The sequence below is a fragment of the Giraffa tippelskirchi genome, chromosome 4 (assembly GCF_054371585.1).
Source record: "Giraffa tippelskirchi isolate mGirTip1 chromosome 4, T2T-mGirTip1v1.2.pri, whole genome shotgun sequence".
Taxonomy (NCBI): domain Eukaryota; kingdom Metazoa; phylum Chordata; class Mammalia; order Artiodactyla; family Giraffidae; genus Giraffa; species Giraffa tippelskirchi.
In genome coordinates this window covers 174,384,368-174,409,371 of record NC_137278.1, presented here as the reverse complement: position 1 = coordinate 174,409,371, position 25,004 = coordinate 174,384,368, and the positions used below count along the sequence as shown (strand labels likewise).

Below are 25,004 nucleotides of genomic sequence, written 5' to 3'. Positions count from 1 at the left end.
GGATAAGGGTTTGATCCCTTGTCAGGGAACTAAGATCCCACAGGCCATCGAGCAACCAAGCCCTGTGTGCCACAACTAGGGAGCGCACATGCCACAACTACCGAACACACACACAGCAACCAGAGAGTCTGTACGACACAATGAAGGATCCCACGTAACGCAACAGGGACCCGAAGCAGCCAAACCAATCAATAAATAAACATTTTAAAATAAAAATAATGGATAAAATTAGCTGTCATTTTAAAAAAAGGACACAGCCCTAGGGACTATCTTTTAATGTCTAAAGGAGAGCTCCAGAAACATCTTAAACCTCACCAGTGTCTGGGGTTTAATCCAACTGATATGTTAATAAGGGTAGTAGCTAATGTTTATTGAACAATTATATCTTACCAGCCTCTACAGTATGCACTATACATGCAGTTTCAGCCAACTGGTAGGCAGAGTTCTCCAGCAGTAACAGAGGGCCTGAATGTTCTAGGTGGGAATGCCTAGAATCCTGTACAAGCACTTACAAACTGGTGAGGGAGTTGTTTGCTGTACAAACTCCAGAGAGTTTATGCAGCATATGGTTCACTGCCTCACAGCTGAAGAATACAGATGTATTCTAAATGCTCTACTAAAGCTTGCCACAAAAGCTGTGCATTTAACTACAAACTGAAGCGCTGGGGAGAAAGGTAAATTATTTACTAATTAATGCCCAATGAATTATCCTAACTCAAAAAATACGTCTCTCAGCTTGTGTCCTGGGCAGTTTCCATATTTTCCTTAATAATAATTTTGCTTTGTTTTGGCTGCACCGCACAGCATGTGGGATCTTAGTTTCCTGACCAAGGATCCAATCCCCACCCCTGCAGTTAAAGCTAGGAGTCTTAACTACTGGAGCACCTGGGAAGTCCCTATGGTATTTTTTATACTTCATGTTTAAAAACAGAGATTTAAATGAACATACATACATTCTTGGCTCCAAGGAAGAAAAGGAGGGAGGAGGGAGAGAAAAGGAGAAGAAAGAATGCATGAGTTATGTCTATAAACAGTGGTAAGTGTGACATGACTATGGAATTCTGGGTCTGAAGCCCTGAATTCAAGTTCTAGTTCCAATACTTGCGCGCGTGCGCGCACACACACACACACACACACACACACACACATCCTTAACAGTTAATCACTACTATTATAAGAAGATGTGGAGAATGTGGTTTTAGTCCACCTCAATGTAAAGAAAAATAACATCACACCAGCACCATCATTACCACAAATTCAAAACTAAATTCACCTCCGTCCTCTCAAACTTATTTCCTCCCATGTTCCTGCTATGAATGACACTCCTACAGCCCTGTTGCCTGGGTGCAAAGTCTAGTCATGTGCATCTCACCTCCCTTTAACCTCATATACTCTGAAGTTGTCAAGTTCAATTCTTCCTATGTCTATTCTATTTCCTACATCCATCCTTGATTCTTTACTCCCAACGCCACTACCCTAATTCAGGCCCTTCCTCTCTAGTTTGTTTTGTAAAACAATCTAATTGGTTCCCCTTTTCTAGTTTCTCCCCAGTTTAATTCTATTCTGACCCCTCATCCAGAGTGATATTCCTAGAACTCAGCCCAGAAGCACGTTCCGCCTTCAAAGTTTAGCATTCAAAGAGGCTGCACTCCAGCAGCCAATCTTCCACTCTTCCACTGTGAAGAAGTCCTGTACTTCCATCCCAAACTGGTCTCTAAACACTCAGCTTAACCCCATTTTCCTTGGCCACACTAATGGTTCAAGGATGCCCTCAAGGCAGTGTGACCTAAAGTGGACCGGTCATAGCAAAGACCTAGATTCTTATTTCAGACATGAGAGGGTAGTGGAGGAGGAAAAGTTAAATCTCCTCTAGGAAAGACGTGAAGTGCAAATGTGAAGCCATTTTAATACCACGAAGGAAGCCAAACTGAAGAGGAAGTCAACACTGGGGACAGACGGAGCACAAAGAACTGCAGTGAACTGGGACGAGCGCTTTGTCTAAACTATACCTAATCACCTCCACCCGAAGAAAACTGTTGTGTGAACCAGCCAAATTCCTTCATTTCTTAGGTCCTCTTTGACCTATAGTTACAAGTATTCTAACTGACAGAAAAAATTTCTAAAAGCTAGACTCATCTCCATTGCACGAAATGCTTAAAGGAGGCTAGTCTATACACCTTTTTTTAAGTGTGTAAGGTACATATCCAGTTATAGAAACAAAAGTGCGAGCAGAGACCTGGGCATAAATAAACCCTCTCTTCCCCATGGTTTACCTTTTGTGAATGTGTTAATATTCTTTTGTGAATGTGTTAATATTCTCAAAAAAAATTTTCAAGAATCACTGCTAGACACAGACCTTAGAACAACTAAAATTCACCTCAATTCAGCCCATCCTAAAAAGATAAAAATAACTAAACAGAAACAAAAATGCAAATAATACCTCTCCAGATAAGAACTAAAGTCCTCTCTCTCTCCCTCTCCTCCTCCCTCCCTCCCTCATCTGTCTCTCTCTCCCCTTAAAAAAATTTCTTTTGGAGGAAGAGTTTTGCCTCATTTACTCATACAATTTTTAAAATGCATAGTCATTACTGACAAAACTCACATTCATGGCAGGAAACAGACAGGTTTAAAGAAAATGAGAGAAGCAGCTCTGTCTGTAAAGTTTTTTTCAGTTACGATGACAAACATCCCCTCTTTGGTATGTTAAGGTCTCTGGTTGGTTAGTTAAACATATGACTTTAAACATCTAAGTATCTTTTAGGAGGCAAGTAGTTAACAGAAAGGATCTAAAAGAACTAACAGCCAAAACACTGTAAGACAATCAAAAGACTGTCCCTGTTCTCATTATTCTGCTACATGAAAAAGGAAATAGCAAGCCCTCTCTGCATCCTCTGCAGCCAGTGCCAGCACTGCTCCTAAAATGTTTACACAGCCCCTACGCAGGCCCGGAGCTGTGAGAGACAAGTGTCGGATTTGCTGCTGCTTCTAGATTCAGCAACCTGAGGGGAGACAAGCAGCTTTTCCATCAGAGGTTTCTTATGCCATCTTAACATATTTCCATTCCACTACATGACTATAAATAAATTGGATTCCCAGTGAGATGGAGATCAAGAGTTTATCTCATTTGTCACCAAGCCGCCTCTTTCACTTACCAGTTTCTCCTTCCTCTACCTATCTCATTTGTCACCAATGCTTTTCTCTTTTTCCATAATGAAAAAACATATATTAATGTCAAACTCTTAAGATTCAAAGCCACTATTTCTTTTCTTATTTCACTGTAATTACTGATCTTATAGAGAGGATTTTGGTTTTTTAAAAATTCTGTTTTAAGTACTAAGCATTTAATTTTTATCCCTCAAAGTAAACACCTGAGGTAGACAACTCCATATTATTTATTCATTCACTCCTTCAACTAACAGTTCTTCACAGAGGTCATCACAACTGTCTTACTAAATCAATGGCAATGACTTGAACAAAGGAAAATCTTACTGTGTTTCTCAGATTACTGCTCAGCTTATTTAACCACAACACCTTAGTAAAATGATCACTGTGGTTTCTAACTAGTGATCAGAAATCAGAAAGTCTATTCTTATTTTAAATTCCACCCCTCTGGGATAATGCTTGTTTTCTTTAACACAATCCTCTACCTACTTCTGTTTTTAAATTGAACATACATTATTTTTATAATTTAAAAGCCACATGCTTTTTTAAAAAGCACTTTGTCTTTTATTATCTTAAGCCAATTGTTTTGCTTATCCTCACTTTTGGTAGGATATTCAGTAGCAGGAAAATGCCATGTAAACAGAAGTCCAAAAGCTTCATTATTATAAATCCTCCGGACAGCGTGTAAACAGACATTCTTCAGAAAGTCTTACCAAAATGTTTGAAACAGAGCAAATGCATAGTTTTCTGGGTAATCTTGAAGATAGTATGTAAAACAATAATAAAATACACAGACAATCAACAAACCTTTATTTTTGACACTAAATTTACCCTCTTTCCAAAAACAAAACAAAAACTATCACATTAACTACAAACAAGTAGCAAAACTAAATGAGTTTCTTTTTTCTGTTCCTGATTTTCTTCCTTCTCTACTTTGGGCATCTGGCAAGGTGTCTAAAAAGTATTTACTGTAAGATAAGCAGGTGAAAGCATTGATTCTCTCTGGAAATGTTTGATTTGTTGCTCTTATATAACACTCTCCGAATACAGATTTTTAACTTCTCATGCCTAAAAAGACAACAATGGAGAGCAAATAGCTGGGTCTCCCTTGGTTCCCTTAAGCTGCTGCTGCTGCTGCTAAGTCGCTTCAGTCGTGTCCGACTCTGTGCGACCCCATAGACGGCAGCCCACCAGGCTCCCTCGTCCCTGGGATTCTCCAGGCAAGAACATTGGAGTGGGTTGCCATTTCCTTCTCCAGTGCATGAAAGGGAAAAGTGAAAGGGAAGTCGCTCACTCGTGTCCGACTCTTAGCGACCCCATGGACTGCAGCCTACCAGGCTCCTCTGTCCGTGGGATAACTTGAATTTTAAGTCTCTCCCTAAATAAACACTATTACTTTGTGACACTTTACTCTGAAGGGGAAAAAAAAACATATTTAGTCATATACACATCCACAAAACTAAAAGTTCCTATTAGAAAATATATAATACTTTGGACAGAAAAAAACAAACTTTTTAAAGAAAAAATATTTACAAAAGCTCATGCCCACAATTAAATCTGAATGTTCGCCTCAATTCTAAAAACATCTTTTAAGGAAGCTTAAAGCTTTATGTTTCTGTGTAACGAAATGTTAAGTCTGGGTGGACTGGTGAAAAGCTCAAAGGCCCATAATCTCATCACAAAGCAGCAGGGTCAAAAGGCAGAGGTCAGCGAACAGGGGAACAGGGTGCAAAACAGTTCCCACACTTGAGAGGAGCCTATATCTCATTTCAGAAGACATTAAAAAACTATTCAGTCACACACACTAAAATAATACAACCATTTCCTTTAAGTCCCAGAGCAAATATGAATTTTATGAAAGTATTCCTTATTTTTAAGAGCAAGGAATTTAAGAAGTTACTTCTTTCCCCAACATTGAAAAAACACAATCCCTCACACTCATACACCCATGCTTCAGCTGCCCCTCAAAGACTGACTTTAGATAAAAGCTGTCACCTGATCTATTCAACAGGGTTCACTGGGGCACAGAAATAAATACTAAATATGCATACATGTCAACAGACATTTCACAGCAAGGCTTCTACTCCCTAATGATTCGACAAAATATGTCTACTTCTTGATCTTATGGCCACATTCGGAAAAAGCTACATTTTTATTTCTGTTACAGGAGATTTCATTCCAGGGAAGAGTGAATATGATTCTGTTAAACTTTCAGCAGGTGTGACATTTGTACAGGAGACTCCATAATGACTTCTCTCACACAATTACTGTGGGACTCCAGGGTCTAGGGCATCTGTCTGGATATCTCTGTACCATTTATCACATTCTAACCACAAAACTGTGTTCCACATAGAAGACAGGGTAACAGTACCAGATCAGCAAGATCAGGAAAAGAAGATTTTGGAATAATAAGTATGGTTTTAACTTTTTGTTTTCCATCACCTTCCATCCTCTACACACACATACTTGACCTCTCTCCCCAGTGGCCCCTTCCACCAGGGACAAGACGGCTTAGTAGTGCTTCGCAGTAAATGAGGCCTCTCAATCCTTCACTGTGAGGAATACACAAGATTTTACATTCAAGCCCACACAGCTTTCAGGTATTTATTTAAAATAGAATTACAACAGGGCTGCCAATGGAAAAATAAGCACTGCCAGACAGGAGTGAGAACAACTAAACAAAATAACCTATTTTGGCATAATCAAATCACCTCAGTGGTACCAATGCTTTTGTTTTAAAACTGTGAAATCACAGTCATTGTTCTAATGAACAATGGCACAAAGCAAACAGTCAAGTACCAAAGCTCATTTCCCTGGAGCTGAGCCAGAATATTTTAAAATCTGGACAAAAGTTTATTTATTAAGAAAAAGAACATATTTGACATAGATGGGGAAATATTTTTAAACAATTTATTATCTTGTTACGCCACCCATTTAAATTTCCTTAAAAGTTAGGGTTAAACTTAAAAGTGAAGAAAATTAACCAAGAAAGTAAAACAAAACGTGGTGCTAGAAGTGTATCATCCATAAACTTTAAACATATGTTGTTGTTTTTAGTCACTAAGTTGACGCGTCTCTTTTGCAACTCCATGGACTATGACCCACTGCCCTGTCCATGGGGTTTCCCAGGCAAGAATACTGGAGTGGGTTGCCGTTTCCTTCTCCAGGGGATCTTCCCAACCCAGGGATCAAACTCAAGTACAGTCCTATCCTACTGCCCAAACTACTCATTAAAGTCAATACCTTATTCTCATGGAATTCCAGTTGATATGTTGGTGTTGATACTTAATGACAGAGAGGAATTCCATGTCAGGGAACTATATGAGATTATGGGATGATTATGAAACAATCATGTTTCATCTGCCTATAGCGAAACGATCTCTGTTATTTCAGTCCTGGGAGAAAAAAAACATATAATTTTAGTACATAGAAAGAATATTGTTGATCTAGCAGACTGTCTTTGTTTTCCCAAAGGACTATGAGGGAAGAAAAAGGAGGGAAATGGAAAGGATACTAGAAACAGAAAGTATGAAACCTGAATAGCTGTAGGAAATCAGAACTCCTCCCTGGGAATCCCCTAGCAATCCAGTGGTTAGGACCTGGTGCTTTCACTGCTGGCCTAGAGTTCCATCTCTGGTCATGGAATAAAGACCCCACAAGCCACAAAGTGCGGCCAAAAAAAAATAAAATAAAGACTCCTCCTTGTTCTGCTAAGGATGAAGGTAACTGGAGGATTCAGTGAGACCTTAGAGTTTCTTCCCTATGAGATTTTAATGACAATTAAAATTTTTGCCAAAAAAAAATCTCCCCATTATTACAGAAAAAAGAACCAAAAGAGCAGGTTGTGGCTTCATGAGGACTAAAGAGAAAATAAGGGTGATCTCTGAAGAAGGGATTGGGGGGGGGGGATACAAAAACCTGGCCTGTGAGCAAACTTGTGCCATGCTGACTATCTGAAACTTAATTTAGATACCAGTTCTACATGATATTTTTTCACACTATAGAATAATTTTCTGTGTTAAATAAATGACAGTAGGAGTGTCTTGTACTAGAAAAGAGGGAGACAAAGAGGGCAAGAAAACAAGATCTTCATAGCAGAAACCTGGATTCTTTCAGCCAGAGCACCAGAAAATTATGCAAGACAGATGGATTTACATCACAAGGCCTCTGGGATATAGCAAAAAAAAATTACTTAAAATATCTCTAAACTGGGTTTCATATTTAAAACCTAGAGGTCTACAAGCTGTATCTAAGGGTTCAGCCTACTAGTCCACAGCAGGGTTGAACTTAAAAAATTCTACAACTCTAAAATTATAAGTCTACCTCATATTTTTATCCTATAGTTTAGAAAGCTCTTTGGCAAAACACCGTCACATTTCATAATTGAGAAAAGTATCGAGAAACAATCTAGATCAGCATGAAGAGTTCAAAAACATACTCCCACATGTGTCCTTGAACTATGAATAATTTGTTAAAAAAAATCTACAGGGAAGGGAAGCAAACAGACTACTTTTGCAATGGTATTCCTAATAGAATAGGAATATGTGAAAACTATTCACAGCTCATGAATAACCAGCTTGGCAGTAGCATTAACAAAACAGATCTCCCATCAGGTGTGGGGCTATTCACAATTGCTGGTATAGTGCATGCAACGCCAACTTTCTCTTCCACCACTTAACAAAAGCACATAGGAATGGAAGTGAGAATGACATCATTAGAGGGCAGATATTGAATTAATTCCACTTATTTAAAAATACCACTTAAAACCTCAGTATTTCACCTATTTTTTATTAATTAATTTTTGGCTATCCTGGGTCTTCATTGCTGTCAGTAGGCTTTCTCTAGTTGTGGCAAGCAGGGGTTATCCTGTTGCGTGTGAGAGCGTCTCACTGCAGCGGCTTCTCTTGTTGCAAAGTGCTGGCTCTAGACTACATGCTCAGTAGTTATGGCACACGGGCTTAGTTGATCCATGGCACATGAAATCTTCCTGGACTAGGGATCGAATCTGTGTCCCCTGCATTGGCAAGCAGATTCTTAATCACTGGACCACCAGAAAGTCCTCAACTATTATTAATAATTAATTGTGACCCAATTCACAGCCGCCAGGCCTGGAAATATGTCACCACCCAGCAGCTGAGGACAGCTGGTCTGGGGGACTTGGAGCGGCAGCAGGGCACAGTGGAAGAGGGCCACCAGGATGCAATCCCAGCTTTGGCCTTTATTGTCTCTGTGACTCTGGGCAGCAACTCACCAAACCTCAGCCTCCTCGCCTATAAAGTGATGATAGTAATACATTCAAGTTATTGTGGGGATTCAAGATAATGTTTATAAATCATCAACCACAGTTCATGGCCCAATAAATATTAACTATTTTCATAGCTTCATCATATAAAGGGGTTTTCCTGGAGCTACTTCTGACTTAATAGTGCTAGCATGTATTTTTGAAAGTCATTTTAAAAAAGCATTATTTCAAACTTAACTTTCTATATCAGTGATATATAAAAATTCATGAAAGGAAAATAAAAGGTACTAACTTAAGAAATCCATTAATTAAAATAGTTACAATATTTAATTCAGAATAAAGTTAGTAAAAATCATGGATTCTTGGGAAAGGTGCAGGAATGAAGGGGAAAGCAACTGTTTCATATTTTTCTAGCCTCATGATGTGCTGTCTCAGCAGTACATAAAACATTTCCATTTTTATTCCTAGAACTCTCAGTTCTTATCTCCTCACACTAAAACAGCTATCCTTGCATTCTGTTTGAAAAGTAGTGTAGAATACAGCCTCATACTGAAAATTTTTGGAATCTCTGGCTAAGAGGTTATTAAATCTTAAAAGTCAAGTCTCAAGCAGAAGAGAACATTATACAAGGTACAATAAAGACAAAATATAAATGGGGAAAAATTACAAAGTATTAAACTTTACAGAAAAAGAGAACTGTCCTGGCTGACCAGGCCCAAAACCAATGTGGATGTCCACAAAGAAGGAAACGGAACACAATTTCCTGAAGTATCCCTCTAAAGACACAACTGAAGTTATCAGTGTTCTTTCATATAGCCACTTTCTGAAACTTCATAAACACTACTCACCATTTATGTGCTCATCACTTGGCACTAGTTTAGAAATAAATAAGACATGTCTGCCGAAGAGGAAAAATCAAAGACTTGGTGGTATCTGTATGCTTGCTTAAAATTGGTGTTTAAAAAAAAGTTTATTAATTTTATTTACCTATCATAGCTTATTTCAAGAGGAAAGGAATAGACTAAAAATATTATAAACATAAGAAATTTTAATAGCTTTCCACAAAGCTGACATAGACCTTTTAAAAAATTAACCATTCTTCTACTCTCTTGCTTTTTTATCAATTTCAAGTTTCCCATTTAAAAAAACAAACAAAAAACAATGCTAGTCCACTTTAGAGGTTAAAAAACACAGATAAACCAAATATACTAACTTTTATTGTTGGTAACAAAAGTTCTATATTTATCCATCTCAAGTGATCTCATTCATTTATTCAAACAATCTAGTCACTGGGTGAAAGTGAAAGCAAAAGTTGCTCAGTCATGTCTGACTCTTTGCGACCCCATGGATAAACAGTCCATGGGATTCTCCAGGCCAGAATACTGGAGTGGGTAGCCTTTCCCTTCTCCAGGGGATCTTCCCAACCCAGGGACCAAATCAAGGTCTTCCATGTTACAGGTGGATTCTTCACCAGCTGAGCCACAAGGAAAGCCCAAGAATACTGGAGTGGGTAGCCTATCCCTTCTCCAGCATATCTTCCTGACCCAGGAATCGAATCAGGGTCTCCTCCATTGCAGGTGGATTCTTTACCAACTGAGCTATCAGGAAAGCCCATCTCAAGTGATTTCATTCATTTATTCAAACAATCTAGTCACTGGGTATACAAAACTAAACAAGAGAGACATGGTCCTGCCCTCCAGGAGCCGACAATCGAATGGGAAATATTGACATGTCAAGTACAATATACCTGGAAATAAATAATGTGGAAATAAAGCAGGGAGACTGCAAGGGTTGGGCAGGCAGAGAGAGGAAGGACACAACCTTATATTGGATGGTCTGGGAAGGCTACTCTGAGAAGGCAACACTTGTGCAAAAACCTGAACAGGAAGAAGACAATCTTGCAAAGATGTAGGGCTACACTGTGCAAAGGGTGGCTACCTGACACATGTGGTTACTGAACACTTAAAACATGGCTACCAAACACTTGAAATGTGGCTAGTCCAATTGAGATATGCTGTAAGCATAAAATACACACTGGATTTTGAAGATTTTGAAAGAATAAAAGAATGTGAAATATCTCACCAATAATTTTTATGTTGATTATATGTTGAAATAATCTCCTAGATATATAAATAAAATATATCATTAAAATTAATATCACTTGTTTCTTTTTACCTTTCTAAATGTGGCTAGAAATTTTAAAACTATAAACGTGTCTCACATTATATTAATAATTATAATGGACCATGCTGGTCTAGGGGGAAGACGTTCTAGGGAGAGAACAGAAGATAAACAGGCCATGAGATAAGAAGCTTGCCATGTTTAAGAACCTTTAAGAAAACCAATGCAACAAGAAAGGTTGTGCCAATCAGAAAAGGTTGGAAAGACAGGCAGAGAGCAGATTATGAAGGGCTCTGCCAACCAGGGTGAACAGACTGAATATCTGTGTCCCACCCCCCAAATTCCTATGTTGAAATTTAATCCCTCATGTGATGATATTTGGAGCTTGGGCCTTTGGGATGTGCTTAGGTCACAAGGGTGGAGGCCTCGTGAATGGAATTCATACATAATCCTTACAAGAGAGATCTCAGACACACCCTCACTCCTTTCATACAAGACAGTCACCTAGGAACCAGCAAGTAGGACTCGTCAGCACTTCATCTACCAGCGCCTTCATCTCGACTTACCAACCTCTAGAACTGTGAGAAATAAATTTCTCTTGTTTATAAGCAACCCAGTATATGGTATTCTTTTATAGCAGCCTGAATAAACTAAGGTACCAAAAAGAATCTGAATCTCGATCTGAATACAAAGAAAGTTACTGAAGAATTTTAAGTAGAAAAAATTATTCTAAGATCCCACTGGCTATTTTGTGCAGAACTGGCAATACCATCCACACTGCTAGAATACAGACTTCTAGAGATTACTTAACATGGTCATTTCAAACAGAGATCTCTGGATTTCTAAGAGTCCATGCAGATAACAACCGAGAGCGCATGAACTAACATTTCAAAAAGCTTACTAAAAAACTGCACAACACAGAATAACTTATTTTTTTCCATTCCTTGTGGCTGAGATTATAATAACTCATCAATCCTCATGTGAAATATGGGGTACATTCAGTCTTCATGTTCTATGTCATTTAGGATTAATCTTTTAAAAAACGGATACACTTAGTTCCTCATTCAAAAACAATTTCCAACCCATAAACAGAGGCGTGGTAAATTCAGAAACCAAGTACCTCCTTTAACCCCTTCAATACAAATAAAAACACTTGAGGCCCACAGCTGTCCTAAATAACAGACCCAGGACCGGATTCTCAGCTTCTGACTGTGCATACAGCTTTAACAATTGTACTGACAGCCACACCAGCCAAGGTTTCACAAGCAAGCAACATTCCTTTTAAAAACTATAAACTTATCTAAGGACAGGTAATTTATGCCAAGAAAAGATAGGTATAAAACCCAGTAAGAAGAACAAAAGGTTTAAAATTTTTTGGAAGTAGTGTTTTCATTTGTGCAGTAAATACCTTATACTTCCATTATATCTTATAGTTATATTCATTAATAAGAACAGGAGTAGTATCAAATATATACTCTTCTTTTTTTATTTTTGTTTTGATAAATGAATAAAAGAATGCATGCAGTGCTGCCTTCAAGGAGACAAGCCAGGTCGGGTCTTAAAGGTAATAAAGACCAGTCTTCTCCCTCTTAACACCTTTTTTCTACAGAGGTGTTAAACAATAATACAATAATCTCATTTGATTATGAGGTTAACCATATAGGGTACTGGCAGAATTTATAATCTGTGTGATACAGTATGTATTATGAAGGAGGCATCGAATGTAGTGGTTACAAGCATGGACAGATCATGTCAGACTTTTAATTCAGGCTTCTCACTTCTTATATGAACCTAGGCAAAGTACTTAAATTCTCTAGCCTCAGTTTCCTCATCTGTAAAATAGAGAAAATAGTACCATCTCCTAAGATTGTTGTCAGGATGAAATGAGGTAATAGTTATGAAGCATTTAGCCAGTGCTTAGCATGCAGAAGGTTATTTTATTATTGCTATTTTATTGTAGATTCTTTCAAAACAGTGACTGTCAGCTATATACTCCTCAACCTGGCACACTGTAAGCATTTAACACTGAATAATTAATCCAAAGCATAAAGGCTAGCTATGGCTTTACCAAAAACAAAATTTAGGTCATTATTAATCAAAACTGTTAAGGATTTGGACATACGGCACTTGTTTCCTAAAGTACCTATTTTTTAAAATTGAAGTATAGTTGACTGAAGTACCTTACGTAGGAACTGCCTCTACCCTCTAACAAATTATAGAAGAAAATGTTTTCTTCCATATGGAGTTCAATAGAAATTATGATTAACAATGCATTGTATTCTAGACATTTACTTCTATTACTCCAAGAGTGTCTGTGACCAGAAGTGGAAATGCAAATCAAAGAATATACTCAGGAATGTCAGGACAGTCTGTCTCAACTCCTCAGCAGTGGATATTATGTATGTGCCCTCCTCCAGCCTCCTTTTTATCTTCTCATCCCCTTTCTTCCCCTTTCTCTTACTATTTCTCCTCCAAAGACACTTACGTTCCTCCCTCCTCCCCTCTTTCCTAACCGTCTCATCTTCTCTGCTCTTCTGAGCTCCCTGTGCTGGTACGTCCTGCATGAACCAGTGCAGCAGATGCCTGAGCCCTGGAGTTACCACAGGGACTTAGTTGCCCCCACTGTTGGGATAATTTCACTATAAAGAATTTTACTCCCAGTGGATTTTTAAAATCAAGTATCAATACCACAGCAATTAGATCTTGAATCTTCTTTGGCCCCATTCGAATGGAAGTCTATCCTTGTATTATTCCTTCCCCAGCACTCCAGTTACCAGACCAGACCTTCCAAACTCCCAAACATAATCTACTGTGGACCAAGGATGTCAGCAAAGTTATCAACCAAGGCACTACCAATTGTGCTCAGATCAGGGAAGCTCCTATCCCACCCATCCCTGTACACCTGGCCCTGGTTTTTAAAAGACTTACTTTAGCACAGTCTTGACTATGACATTCAGTCTGGATTAAGAGTAATCCTGAAATGCTTGCTGAACTCACATTAAGCTCATCTTTTTTTGAGTTTAAATAACTATGCAGCTTTGTGCATTACAACAACCAAGCCTGGAATTCCCTGGTGGTCCAGTGGTTAAGGACTTGCTGCTCTCACTGCTGGAGCCCTGGTTTCAGTTCCTGGTTGTGGAAATTAAGATCCCACAAACTGAATGGCACGGCCCAAAAAAAAAAAAAAAAACCACCAGGCTTTAGTCTGGTGCCTGCTCTGATCAAATGGGATCTCTGAGATCTTAAACTCTCAGTCTTGGTTTCTCCACTCTAAATGATGTCTAAGCTCCTGTCCAGTACTACTGTGGCATGATACTGTCAGTTTTAACGAAATTTTACATCTGAATGCAGAACATGGTCTCCACTGCCTCTAAGCTCTAAACCACAGCCAAGACACCAAGGCTAAAAATAAACAGCTGGAGGCACCAAGGAAGAAATCAAAACAAAGGTCTCCAAACAAAGCAGGGATCTCATCCATCAAACTTCCATATCTATCAGCATTCCTGAATCCAAGCTACCATGGAAAAGCTTTAAGAATATTCTGGTCACCACACAATTTGCAGACTCATTTGTAAACCTTATGTTTCACTTATTAAACACTATGTACAAGGTACTATGAAAGAGAGCACCAAAGGCGTTTCCCTCTTGGGGGGAGGAATATTTGGGGGCTTGCATATTTACATTACTTGAATAAATGTCTAATTACTTCCTTCATTTTTCCACTGCCTAAAAGATCTGTTGCTGTAAATCAAGCCACATAAATTCTTACAGCTTGGTCTTAGAGGAAATGAGAGACACAAAGGAAAATTTCAAAATGATACCTACTTCCCTTCACATCAACTAATTCCAGTGACTTCTATTTACACCTCCTTTCTTCTTCATGCAATAGTCAGTCTGAAACATCTTATCTTTACCATTAAAGGAAATTTAAATATTTCTGCTTTAACATTTAAGGGACATTTTTGTTTATGGATCAAATACATCTTGAAAATACACAGTGAGTAGAAGCACAATAGCTAAGACATGGCAGAGAAGAACAATAGGCAATACTGCTGTGCGTGCATGCATGCTAAATCCCTTAGTCATGTCCGACTTTTTGCGACCCTACAGACTATAGCCCGCCAGGCTCCTCTGTCCATGGGATTCTCCAGGCAAGTATACTAGAGTGGGTTGCCATGCCCTCCTCCAGAGGATCTTCCTGACCCAGGGATTGAACCCACATCTCTTATGTCTCCTGCATTGGTACGTGGGTTCTTTACCACTAGCACCACCTGGGAAGCCAAAGACTGCTGTATCAGTATACATATATAGAAAGAAACACCTCCATAAAATCTCTAGGACTTCCATTTTAAAATATTTTAAATTTATATATATTTGAATTATTTTCAGTTGTTAAAAGACCTATATGTGATGAAAGAAGTCTTTTCCATTGTTGGTAAAGCAAAGCTTTACTGGAAGAGTGTGTAAACAGCAAGATCACTTTATTACAAGATCTCATTTCTCATAAGATCTCAGTCTATTTAACTGTTACATCATCATATGGTTCGTGTCCTTCATTTGATAACAATGACCCGCCACCTGCAAAGTGTAAATTCTAGGAATATGCATATGTTAAGAAAAAGTCTATAAAGCAACTGGTTTATGTTTAATAGAAGTCAATTAAGATCTTCTACAGGAATATGTATATGTTAAGAAAAAGTCTATAAAGCAACTGGTTTATGTTTAATAGAAGTCAATTAAGATCTTCTGACAACTTGCTAAGAAACAGTCCGATAAAAATAGATCAGTTCCAGAAAAGTAAAATAGAAACCAACTATCATTAACTTTGAAATTAATGCAGCAAAACAGAAACAATCTTGTGACTAATTTGCTTAACTCACCAGCCTTGTTTCCTGATCCCTAAATGTAGCTCTGTGGAAAAAGTTAAGAAGTTGGTAGTTGGGTTCATTATACTACATTCTCTTGTTTTCCTCTTGTCACACTAGCTGCATTTCTTAAACTCCTTGGTTGTTTCCACCTCATCCTTCTCACCTCTGAATGTTGCAATATCCCTAGGACTCAATCCTGGAGCCTCTTCTGTTTTCTATCTACATCCACTCCCTGGGTGACAACACCCAACTTCAAGGCTTTCAACTTACACCTAAAAATAAAGTTAGGGGCCCAGACAGATGTCTTGCCTACTTGGTATTTCTATCTGAATGTCTAATGAGCACCTCAAACTTAATATGTCCAAAGCTAAACTAATCTTCTCCAGCCAGCTTCTCCATCAGTCTTTCAATTTCAGTAAACAGGTGCATGTAATTGTTTAGGGAGAAAATCTTGGAGTCATTTTTTTTTTTTATCATTTTCTTTTATTATGAATACCATACTCAATTCATCACCAAGTCCTGTTGGCTCTACCTTCAAAATATACTCAGCTTCTAACCACACAACTTCGTCCAACCCCCAACAACTTTCTCCTCAAAGAGTGAAAAAGAGCCTCCTAACTGCTCTGCCTCTATCTTGCTTGATATAGTCTAGTCAACATGGCAGCCACAGCCATCTTTTTTAGAAGGTAGATCTGATCTGATTACATTGCTCAAAGCCTAGTGATATGTTTCCCATCTATAAGCCTAACAGTCTATGAAGCCCTACTTCTTCTCAATGATGACAGCTACTACTCTCCTTCTTACTCCGTATAGTAATGGCCTCCTTGCTGTTACCACAAAACTAGGAACTCTTCCACCTCAGGTCTTTGCACATGCTGTTTCCTTTGCCTACAATGCTGTTTCCTGAGACAATCCACATAGCCAGCTTCCTCACCTCCTTTAGGATTCTTTTCAAACATTACCTTATCAGCGAGGCCTTCCCTAACTATCTTATTTAAAATCATTACAACCCTACACATTCCATCATTCTGTTGGCACTGCCCTACTCTCATCACCCAGATGTATTTTTCCTCACAGCACTTAATAACCTCTGACAAAACTACATATGTTTATTATTTCTTTACACTACAATGTAAGCTCTATGATGGCATTGATTTTTTTGACTGCTTTGATTATAGCTGAGCCCAGTGCCTAGAACACAAATCTACACCTAAAGGCTTTCAAAACTACTTAATGAATGCGTTAAAATTTTTTTTTACCGTTTTGTTAAAGCTATTTGCACTATGGCCAAAGAGACTCAGGTCACACTTACAGGCGTTGTTTTAGCTTTACTAGGCATACAGACTTGATGAAGAAAAAAATACAAGCTTTTTCCAGTCATCAGTAGCCACTGACAGAAGGTCTCCACGTGACTCAGCGTCATAAATGTTTAGGGAAATGTTTAGGGGGAAAGGGATTCTAGAAACCTAAAATAACCCCTTCACCAATCCTGAAAGAGGAATCTCTCCAAACACGTCTTTTTTCTAACTCCGTAACCCTTAACAAAACCATTCTTAATATGTACATGAAGAAACGACTGAAATATATAATTACACATAGCTTGGTACTCATCTCTCTTTTCAAACAAAATTTTTAAGTAAAACTAGACATAGTTTTTGTTGAAAATGTTTTGCTGTGAAACTGACTTAAGATATTCATTTAGCTAAGAGGTGAGTTGGTGGGTATTGTTTTAAAGGCTGAACAGTTCTGTTTACTAGTGTTTATTATTTAATACATTCTTCACAGTCACCCCCTCCCCGCCAAAAAAGGAAAACACACACACACACACACACACACTGGTGCAATCAAGAATGCTATGTCCAAAAAAGCTGTTCTGAAAGGCTATGACCTAAGTGTTTAACACTGACACAGATAAAGTTCAAGCGGTAGATGTCACTTGTCTCACACGTTAAAAAAAAAAAAAAAAAAAAAAAATCGAGATTCAGAACCCAAGAAGGCAAGCAGAAAGAAACAGGCGTGAAAAACGCAATCAGTTGTTTCTCCCCAGGCTCCTCTTGACACTGCGCCCACACCCCTGCCCCTCCACCACCAGCCTTTAACAGCCCCCTTTCCAGCGGCTGCTCCCCAGCTCGGCCCCGCACTGCGCCATCAAATAATGAGTCAAGAGGACGCACGACGCCCCTCCGGGAAAACCCAGGCAGCAACACTCGGTGCACCCAACTGAGTGGAAATATCTAACTACTTAAACGTGGAACCCTATAGGCGGTATCAACAAAGCATCGTCCTAAGTCCCGAGGTTCAAAGATCTTCGCCAGCCCCCGTGATACTGCCAAATCGACAGGATTCCAAAAGGTGACTCCACCGTCAGCTCAGAACCCGAGGCCGGAGGCGGCGCAGACCGCGAACACTCAAGGATGAAGTCCAATCAGCCTCCCGCCCGGCGCTCGCCCCGCGGCCGCCGCCGCCTGGGTGGACTCCCGCCCCGCGGCCCCGCGGCCCCCGACGCCCCCTCCCCGAAGGGTCGGGGCGCCGCGTCACGTGCTGAGGCTGAAACTTCGAGGTCGGGGCTGAGGGTGGGAGGCGGGAGCGCAGCGAGGCCGGGAGTTAACGCGCCCGGTGACTCACCAGCCGCCTCCGCGGGCAGCTGCGGGCGAGGGGGACGGCTTGCGGGCGCCCGCGGGCTCAGCAGAGCACCCTGCACGCGGAATAAATAACAATGTCATTAAATCGCTGCCCGAGAGCCTGGCCGGCCAGCAAGCGAGCGCCGCCGGGAGCTGACTTTGTCTGGAGCCGGCACCCCGCCTCCCGCGCGTCCCCGCAGCGTCCCCCGCGTCCCTGAGGGGACTCCGCGCTGCCGCAGCCCGGCCTTACCCGCCAGCTCGTCCGGCTCCAGCCCGCTGTCCGCGTCGATCCCGCACAGCACGAAGTAGTGCGCGAAGCGGCAGGCGGCCGGGGAGGAGCCCGAGGCCGGGCCGGGCGCCGCGCCGCTCCCGCTCATCCCGGCCGCGCTGCTCCTGCCGCCGCCGTCGCCTGAGAGGACTCGCTGCTGAGGCTGCTGCTCGGGCTTCGGTCTCCGCGCGCCCGCCCTAGGGCGACCCGGGCGAGCCCATGGCCGCGCAGCCGCCGCTCGTCAGCGCAGCCTCGCTCCTCGCTCGGCGCCGGGGAAGCGGCCTCGAGCTCGTGCCCGGTCGGTCCCGCTCCCGGTGCCCGGCGGGGGAGGGGCGCGCGGGGGGAGTGTCGCTGTGAGAGGCCCGCGTCGCCGCAGCTGCGCTCGCGAGCTGGGAGCCTCGGCGTCTGGCGCCCGCCGGTCAGCTGAGCGGCGCTCCGGCGGTGGGAGCGCGGGGAGGGCGGGGGCGCAGAGGGGAGGGCGCGCTCGCGAGGAGCGGGAGCGCGCGTTTCGGCCGTACGTGCGCGCGCGTCCAGCGGGCTCGGAAGGAGCACCGGATGCTGCCGGGATTCGTGCCAGCCCGGCGGCCGGGGCTGCGGCGCAAGGGCGACCCCACACACGCGCCTCCGGCTGCCAGCAAGAGGCAAAGCCGCAGAGGGGATGCTTCCTAGCCTGAATTTTTAAAAAAGAAATGCAGCTTTGGGAAAGGTTAACGGCTGCTCCGAAATCATTTCCCATAACGATCTGGACCATCAACATATTTTAAACTGACAAGTGCGGATGTCCATCTTATTTTAAGATCGTAGTCCTTGAATCCTTCCACCAGCGCTCAACCGCGCTCACAAGCCACCCTTCCTCACCGAACTGGTGCCTACTCAATGGCACAAAGAAAACAAAAAACCCACTCAATATCCACAAAGCTTTGAGACTTCTAAAATGACCACAATTACCAACTTACCCTAGCCGACCCATTCCGTAATTTATCCTGACGTTTTCCAGGTCAGTGTAATGTAGTCAAGGCGCTCCAGTTCCCCAGCTCTGTACTCATTTGAACTTATCTGCTTTTCCAGCAGGTACAATCGGCGGCTGATAAGGCAAAAGGAATTAGACCCTGAATTCTTCTCTTCACAAGGCTATGACTTTCTTACCCTGCTCTTTCCTCTGACTTCCCATTCTTCACAACGACATCACAGATCTACTCTTATTCCCTTGAAAAGTGAAAAACTAAATTCATACTATCTCCACATTGTCATGCCTTCCACACCACTTCGGTACTCTTTTTTAGGGATTTGGGTAGAAGGTACGGGGTGGCGGGGAGTGGGGGGTGTATGGGTGTGCATCGTGAACACTTCCGGTAGACACACTAGCAAATCTTCCAGGCAGGTGGACTGAGAGAACGAACCTCAATTATTTGACTGGAAAATGTTCTTCCTGGAAGATATGTATGGAAGTTCAGTGGGCTTCCCAGGTGGCGCTAGTGGTAAAGAGCCCACCAGCCAGTGTAGGAGACTAAGGGACACGGGTTTGATCCCTGAGTCTGGAAGATCCCTTGGGGAAGGGCACAGCAACCCACTCTGTAGTCTTGCCTGGAGAAGCCCATGGACAGAGGAGTCTGGCGGGCTACAGTTCATTAGGTGGCAAAGAGTCGGAGTCGACTGAGCGACTGAGCACTCACTCACTCAGGTGGCTCAGTGGTAAAGAACCTGCCTGCCAGTGCAGGAGACCCCAGAGACATAAGCTCCATCCCTGGGTTGGGAAGATCTCTCGGAGGAGGAAATAGCAACCCACTCCAGTATTCTTGCCTGGAAAATCCCATGGAGGCGCCTGATGGGCTACAGTCCATGGAGCACACACACGCATACCATCATTTACTGTAGCTTGTACCCTCACTTTCTCTTCAGGTTTGAAGTATAAGAAAAATCAAAACATCAGAATGAGCCACAGCCTGGGTAATGCTCCTACTGCACCCTGCACTCTTCCTTCAAAACACTTACAATGACCTTTTCTATGTCTGTCTGCTCAACTGGATTGTAAGCTCCACAGAGCAGGAGTCAGGATCCTGCTAGGTTCATCCTGTTTCTATTTTTAGTGTCTAGCAGAACCCTGGTCCATCTAGCCCCTGAATTCATGTTTATTAAATGAATGAAAGAAGGGTGGTTATCTAGGCAGTAACAAATTGTTGATGCTACTAGGAAAATACAGAAACTCTATCTGTGACATGTTTATGAACATACGCTAATTTGCTATTATAAAAGGATTGCTTTTTGTCATATAGACAGAACTGAAATATGTAAAACAATTTCACTAATAAGGAGGGGAGGGAATGACAGGATGTGTATGTATATCTCCTATCTTTGCTGGTAGATCCTTACAGAATGTTAGATTCTAGATTAATAGAGGACAATAGGAAACTAATTCACTGTTTGAACTAGCCAGGGGATATGATACTTTTGTTGATTTGAAAAGTAACTGACTTTTTAAAAAATTTTATTTGGCTGTGCTGGATCTTAGTTGTGCTATGTGGGATCTTTTAGTCGTGGCTAAAATCTTCCCTAAAGCTTTCAATAGAATTATCACACGTTACAAGGTTAAAACTCTAATTTGAAAATACCTGGGTATGTTCCTAAGTATCACTTCAGAACAACACTGTGGTATATTCTGCATTAAGCTGCAATAAAACAAAGTTGAAAGAATAACCAAGAGAGACTTTCCTAGCGGTACAGTGTTTAGGAGTCCACTGTGCAATGCGGAGGAAGCAGGTTCAAGCCCTGGTCAGGGAAGTAAGATCCCACATGCCTTGGAGCACCTAAGCCTGTGTGCCACAGCTAGAGAGTCTAAGACAACAGAAGATCCTGCATGATGCTATGAGGATCTCAGCAAAAAAAAAAAAAAAAGAATTAACTATACATCAATGCACATATGTTTTCCTCTAAATGATGACACAGAAATAAATTAGCTAAGTGAATAAAATGACTTACATCTTACAAGCTATTTAAACTGTGTCGAGGAGGGGAGAGATCATATCCCTATTCCCATGCTAAGATAACCCTTATTGGTACCATTCTTCCTTTCCACCATGTCATCTACACATATTCATAACCAAGAGAGACAGGATTGCTAAAGAAACTACTCAGACCCCTAGACATTCCTTGGACCACGTTTTACTAGTAGTCAGAGTCACCATTCGTTATGCCAGGTTAGCAGTAATCAGTTAATTCCTCATTCCTGTGCCTCCTGCAGGCAGCAAACCCTGGCATGGCTGAACCTTTCCACACAGAAGTCATCCCCTCCATTGGAGGTTTTACCAGAGAGCCTTTAGAGATCATTTCTCAAATACTTACAGCATTGCCTTCCATTCTGCTGCTGTTCCTGGTACATATGCTGCCCGACTGGAAACCTACAGTGGAGGCAACAATCCCATAGCACAAAACATGCCAAATAATCACAATTCCAACAAAAGATTCTTTTGTGGTAGCATTTTTTTGAGCAACATTTTCTTCTGCCAGCTAAAAAGCTTTCTGGGAAAATCTTACCGCAATGAAAAATTATTTGGAAAATCAATAATCATATTCCCTCATCATTACTTTCAGAAAAAGCATTAGTTTATGCCAATAAGAGTTTGGTGGCAGAACTTCCCTGGTGGTCCAAAGGTTGAGAATCCACATTCCAATGAAGTGACATGCCTTCGATCCCTGGTTAGGGAACTAAGATCCCCCATGCCTCAGGGCAACTTAGCCTGTACTCTGCAGTTATTGAGCCCATGCAATCTGGAGCCTGTGCTCCACAACAAGAGCAGCCCATGCACTGCAACCAGAAGCCCCATGCAAGGTACAACTAGAGAATGCCCTTGTACTGCAACGAAGATCCAATGCAACCAAAAAAAAAAATAGAGTTTGGAAGCAAAACAGCCAACTCACAGTTTTGCATAAATCTGTTTCCACCTTAAACAGTGGATCTAAGATTATAAAAAACCTTTTGTCTAAGTCATTATGCTAATGATCTAAAAATATGAAACTAAATAAGACACAATTCCTCTTCTTCAGGAGTTTATAGTCTAGCAGGAAGGAAAATAGATAGGTAAACTTCATGGCAAATAGATAGGGAAACAATGGAAACAGTGACAGACTTTATTTTCTTGGGCTCCAAAATCACTGCAGATGGTGACTGCAGCCATGAAATTAAAAGATGCTTGCTCCTTAGAAGAAAAGCTATGACCAACCTAGACAGCTTACTGAAAAGCAGAGACATTACTTTGCTAGCAAAGGTCTGTCTAGTAAAAGCTATGGTTTTTCCAGGGGTCATGTATGCATGTGAGAATTGGACCATAAAGAGGACTGAGTGCTGAAGAATTGATGCTTTTGAACTGTGGTGTTGGAGAAGATGCTTAAGAGTCCTTTGGACTGCAGGGAGATCAAACCAGTCAATCCTAAAGGAAATCAGTCCTGAATATTCATTGGAAGGACTGATGCTAAAGCTGAAACTCCAATATTTGGCCACCTGATGCGAAGAGCTGACTCATTAGAAAAGACCCTGATGCTGGGAGAGATTGAAGGCAGGAGGAGAAGGGAATGACAGAGGCTGAGATGGTTGGATGGCATCATGGACTCAATGGACATGAGTTTGAGCAAGCTCCAGAAGATGATGAAAGACAGAGAAGCCTGGCATGCTGCAGTCCATGGAGTCACAAAGAGTTAGACATGACTGAGCAACTGAACAACAGCAACAAGGAAGGAAAATACTTTTCAAAACTAGTTAAAATACCAAAAAGAAATAATAAAAAGTAAAATATTGTATATTCCACATGACACGTTCTAAAAATATGTGGGATATAGTGAACAGAAGTCAGATCTTATTAAGGAATCCAGTATGACACCATGAAAGTGGTCATATTTGAGATGGTCTTATAAGAGGAATAGGAGGTAGAACTGGGAGGGAACATTCAGGCACAGAAGAAATGACTGGGGTATAAAAGTGTAGAGAGGACAGAAGTTCAGTTGGAGCCAGAGCATGAAGAGCCTTGAATGCCAAGCAGTAGGGGTGACTCACTTTCTTGGTTTTGCTGATACCTGAGAGCTCGACTTAGCTAGCTTTGAATGAATTTAACACGGAATATTTGAAATCAGCTAAGCTAGCTCCCTCATTTTACAAATAAAAGTGTCTTAAGTTCCAGCGGATTTTCCTGACTTACCCAAACACACATTGTCAGTAGTGGGACCAGGAACAAACCAAACACTGTATTGTAGACTATCTAAGGCATTCTCAGCTCTGATGTCTGTGTGTACACACTCAGTCATGTCTGACTCTTTGCAACCCCATGGACTGTAGTCCCCCAGGCTCCTCTGTCCATGGAACTGTCCAAGCAAGAAAACTGAAGTGGGTTGCCATTCCCTTCTCCAGGGGATCTTCCAGACCCAGGGGTCAAACCTGTGTCTCCTGAGTCTCTTGCATTGGCAGGCCAATTCTTTACCACTGAGCCACCTGGGAATCCCTCTGATGTCTGTAAGTCTATGAAATCTCTCCATGTGAGTTGACTAATCTTTTCCCTCTGTGCTGCTTGTGACTTCTCGTCAGAGGTCCACTTCAGAATTTGATTATTTTTTCTTTGGTGATGAACATTTTTCAAGCATACATAAAGACTAGAATAATGGACACGTGTATACCCCTCACTTAGTTTTTTACAATTTTTTGTTGTGGTAAAGTCACATGATATAAAATATACTATTTTAACCGTATTTAACAGTATAGTTCAGGGGCACTAAATACATTCACATTGTTGTACAACTCTCACCATCGTCCTCCTGAATTTTTCATCTTCCTAAATTGAAACTCTGTCCCCATTGAACACCAACTACCCATTCTTCCTCCCCTATCCCAACCTCCTGCCCCTACCATCTACCAGGGTACTTTATGATTCTATGAATTTGACTATTCTCCCATCACCCAGTTTGAATGTTAACATTTTGCCATTTAGTTGTTTTTTAACTGAAGTACATGGGTGCTTAGTCGCTCAGTCGTGTCCAATTCTTTGTGACCCTGTGGACTATAGCCCACCAAACTTCCCTGTCCATGGGATTCTCCAGGCAAGAACACTGGAGTGTGCTGCCATTTCCTCCTCCATTTTACTGAAGTATTTGAATGTAAATAAGGCACAAGATTAGTCAACATTTTGAGTATGTCTGTCCTATCTAAAGTTTCACATAAATGTTTCCTTACTTTCTCAATGAAATATCTAGACCTTCTTTTCTCCCTTTACCTCACATAAAATACCCAACATTAGTTCCTTTTCATCATCTAGTCCTGTTCTTTCTCTTTTTTCCAATAATACTTTAGTAGATTTACATGTAATTGTTTCCTCAGGACTGCCTCCTTCTGAGAATCTCCTTCCTTTCATTCCAACCAAATTGCTCTCTCAGGAGCTACAGTGATATGATACAACATCACACACACACGGGTGCGTGCACACACACACACACACACACACACACACACACACACACACACACACTCATACTCCTCTCAGAAGAATTGATTGGTCTAGAAGAAGGCTTATGGCTCAAGCTGGGCCAATAAGCGATTCCCCATTGGTCTTGGACTTAGGGCCCAGAAAGTTGAGGTGGTCTCTCTGCAGATGGCCAGTGTTGTAAGCTGAAAACCTCAGGAGATACCAGCGGTCATGTTTCTGTTATGTGAAGAAAAATAGTCTGCAGCAAGAGAGAAGAATGAG

General features: G+C 41.3%; 1 protein-coding gene across 6 annotated transcripts in view; it reads right to left on the bottom strand.

Moving 5' to 3' along the window:
- DENND5B (DENN domain containing 5B) overlaps positions 1-18,722 on the bottom strand; it is a 217,289-nt gene extending 198,567 nt beyond the window's left edge. For all 6 annotated transcript variants that reach the window (XM_081591659.1, XM_081591660.1, XM_081591663.1 and 3 more), the window contains exon 1: positions 18,265-18,722. In XM_081591659.1, the coding sequence (XP_081447785.1) occupies positions 18,265-18,391 (127 nt within the window). In that variant the 5' untranslated portion in view covers positions 18,392-18,722. The remainder of the gene's footprint in view (positions 1-18,264) is intronic.
- Between the last annotated feature and the right edge of the window lie 6,282 nt (positions 18,723-25,004).